This window comes from Nicotiana sylvestris, chromosome 10 (genome assembly GCF_000393655.2).
Source record: "Nicotiana sylvestris chromosome 10, ASM39365v2, whole genome shotgun sequence".
NCBI lineage: Eukaryota > Viridiplantae > Streptophyta > Magnoliopsida > Solanales > Solanaceae > Nicotiana > Nicotiana sylvestris.
The window spans coordinates 3,523,141-3,525,594 of record NC_091066.1 but is presented as its reverse complement, the minus strand read 5'-3'; the positions used below and the strand labels follow the sequence as shown (position 1 = coordinate 3,525,594).

The 2,454-nt window shown below is 35.4% G+C and overlaps 1 protein-coding gene across 1 annotated transcript; it reads right to left on the bottom strand.

Moving 5' to 3' along the window:
- Positions 1–868: 868 nt before the first annotated feature.
- LOC104232787 (receptor-like protein Cf-9 homolog) lies at positions 869–2,448 on the bottom strand. Its single transcript, XM_009786063.2, has 2 exons — positions 1,170–2,448; positions 869–1,036 (listed from the first exon to the last, which is right to left on the bottom strand). The coding sequence occupies exon 1, from the start codon at positions 2,392–2,394 to the stop codon at positions 1,189–1,191; it is 1,206 nt and encodes a 401-aa protein (XP_009784365.2). The 5' UTR covers positions 2,395–2,448; the 3' UTR covers positions 869–1,036; positions 1,170–1,188.
- Between the last annotated feature and the right edge of the window lie 6 nt (positions 2,449–2,454).

Here is a 2,454-nt window from a genome sequence, read left to right as displayed (position 1 = left end):
GCATACCCTCTGTCTACGATTTTCCATACATCCTGAGAGCCAAGGATGGCTTTCATACGTAGACACCATTTCTCATAATTATCTTTTGTCAGACGGGGGTACTGAAAAGATAATGGACTATTATTTGCCATGGCTCTGATACCACGTTGTTGGGATAAAAAATAATCTCGCTCAAGAATAATATCCACAGCAAATAATAATAACACAAGAGAGTAACAATGACACAAAATATTTTAGCGAAATAAAATACAATACCCGAGTGGAGCAATATTACCACTATAATATTACAACTCAGTAGTGTCAAGAGACTACTACAACTTTGAAAGAAATAACACTCTTTATTTAAAAATACCTCACTATAATATTACTACCACTCACTGGTTATCGCACAGACCACAATTTGTGAATTACTCTCACTGCTTTATACTTTTCTCGTTATTTTGGTGTACTTAAACTAAATGAATGAAGCTCATATTTATAGGCACATTTTCACCAACCCAACCAATCTGATTGGTTCATCAATTTGTAAAGTCCAGATTTCAGCCGCCCTTATTGAAAAAATTTCAGCCACCCTAATTTGACTTCACCAACTTTTTTAATTTCTTCTTTATTTCCTTTGGTAGGTGAAGTATGGGCCCCACAGTTTTTGCCTTTTTTATTTTTATTTTTTCTTGTCCAAACACATTTAAACTATTATTTTTTGAACAAAACAAAACAATAAACACAAAATAGATTACCTCAAGCCACTGTATCCAAGCCATTAGTTCACTTGTAATTAATACTCCTCACTCCTCAAAGGCTCAAACTAGCTATGCTTTCAAACCTCAAATTGTCCATGTAAATTAAATACTTATTTAGTGAGATGTGTTTAAATAAAGCAATATAATTATTATTATTATTATTATATACTCTCTAATAAAGCAACTATATTACAAACTTTGATAACACAAATGTAAACGCAGACACAAAATAAAGCTTAAAAGTGAACATAGGAATAGCCAAATCCATTACGCCAACGTCTTCTTATCCTTGACATCTGAAATTTGGATAAAATAAGATAGTGAGTCAAACACTTTTCAATTACTAGCCAGTAAGTAAGTTGTTATAACAAAAAGTATGAAAACTAAGATATTAGTAGTTACAATAACACTAAAGCTTGACTTGAGTACCTGAAGTTCTGAAATCAAATCATCCTTGGTGCTTCTTTCGCCTTTGCATAATAATTCTGTGCTCAAGTTCTTCAATAATTCTTGCAAGCCATTTCAGATTTCCAGATGAAATCATGAAATATATTATGGACAATCCGATACACAGTACACTACCATATCCCATAAGAAAAGCGTTCCAAAAATCATTGAGAAATTCAGAAGTGCTTTCTTGATCATCTAAGGAAGATACAGTATTATTTGTCTCTGATACCCGATCTTTGCCACAACCTTCCGAAAGTGGGAATCCACGTAATCCATTATTACCTTCATATGAGTTATTCTCAAAGGTTTGAAATTGAGGTCCTTGAGGTATGCATCCTTGGAGATGATTGTTGGATAGATTTAAGAATGCAAGAGACGTAAGAAAAGCAAGTTGTTGTGGTATCGCTCCTGAAAGCTGATTAAATGAAAGGTCCAGTGACTCGACTACAGATAAATTTCCGAGTGAATTCGGTATATGACCTTGCAACCGATTGTGAGATAAGTTCAAAACCCGAAGTGCAATGAGATCTCCCATAATACTTGGAATATGTCCTTCAAATCTGTTACTTGAAAGATCAATAGCGGTGTAAACTGTCAAAATTTGAACAAGTTCAAGATTTCGTCCCTTGGTTGCAAGTGTTACAGAATCTTGGTAATACCTATCTCCAATATATGTTGGTTCCTTCAATGTTTGATCAATTGTCCTCATGGCTTTCAATTGTTGAAACAAGCTCGTTGGTAAGTTTTCCGTGAAGGCATTGTAAGAGAGATCTATGATTCGAAGCTCAGGAAAATTTTTGATCCTTGAAGTTCTAATGGCCCCATGCAATTGATTTGATCTCAAGCTTAAAACTTTCAGGTTTGGAAGAGTTCCCAACCACATCGGGAATGTGTCATTGAGGTAATTATCTCCTAAATCAAGAACTTGCAACTGATTGCAATTAGCCAAAGATCGGGAAATTCTCCCCTCCAGTTCATTGCCACGCAAGTTGAAACTTTTGAGTACACTGCCAGCGCTAAAGGTTGTTGGAAGAGTCCCGAAAAGACTGTTGTGGTGCATATCCAAAATGCGGAGGCTGTTGATATTACCCAAACATTGTGGAATTGCTCCCCTCAAATTGTTTCTTGCTAAAACTAGAGTTTGCAGTGATGTCACATTGCAAATAGACAAAGGGATGACACCGGTAATTTTGTTTCCATCCATTCTTAGTACTGTGAGATTTTCACTTTTCCACCAGTCAGGTGAAAGTTCACCTGAAAAGTG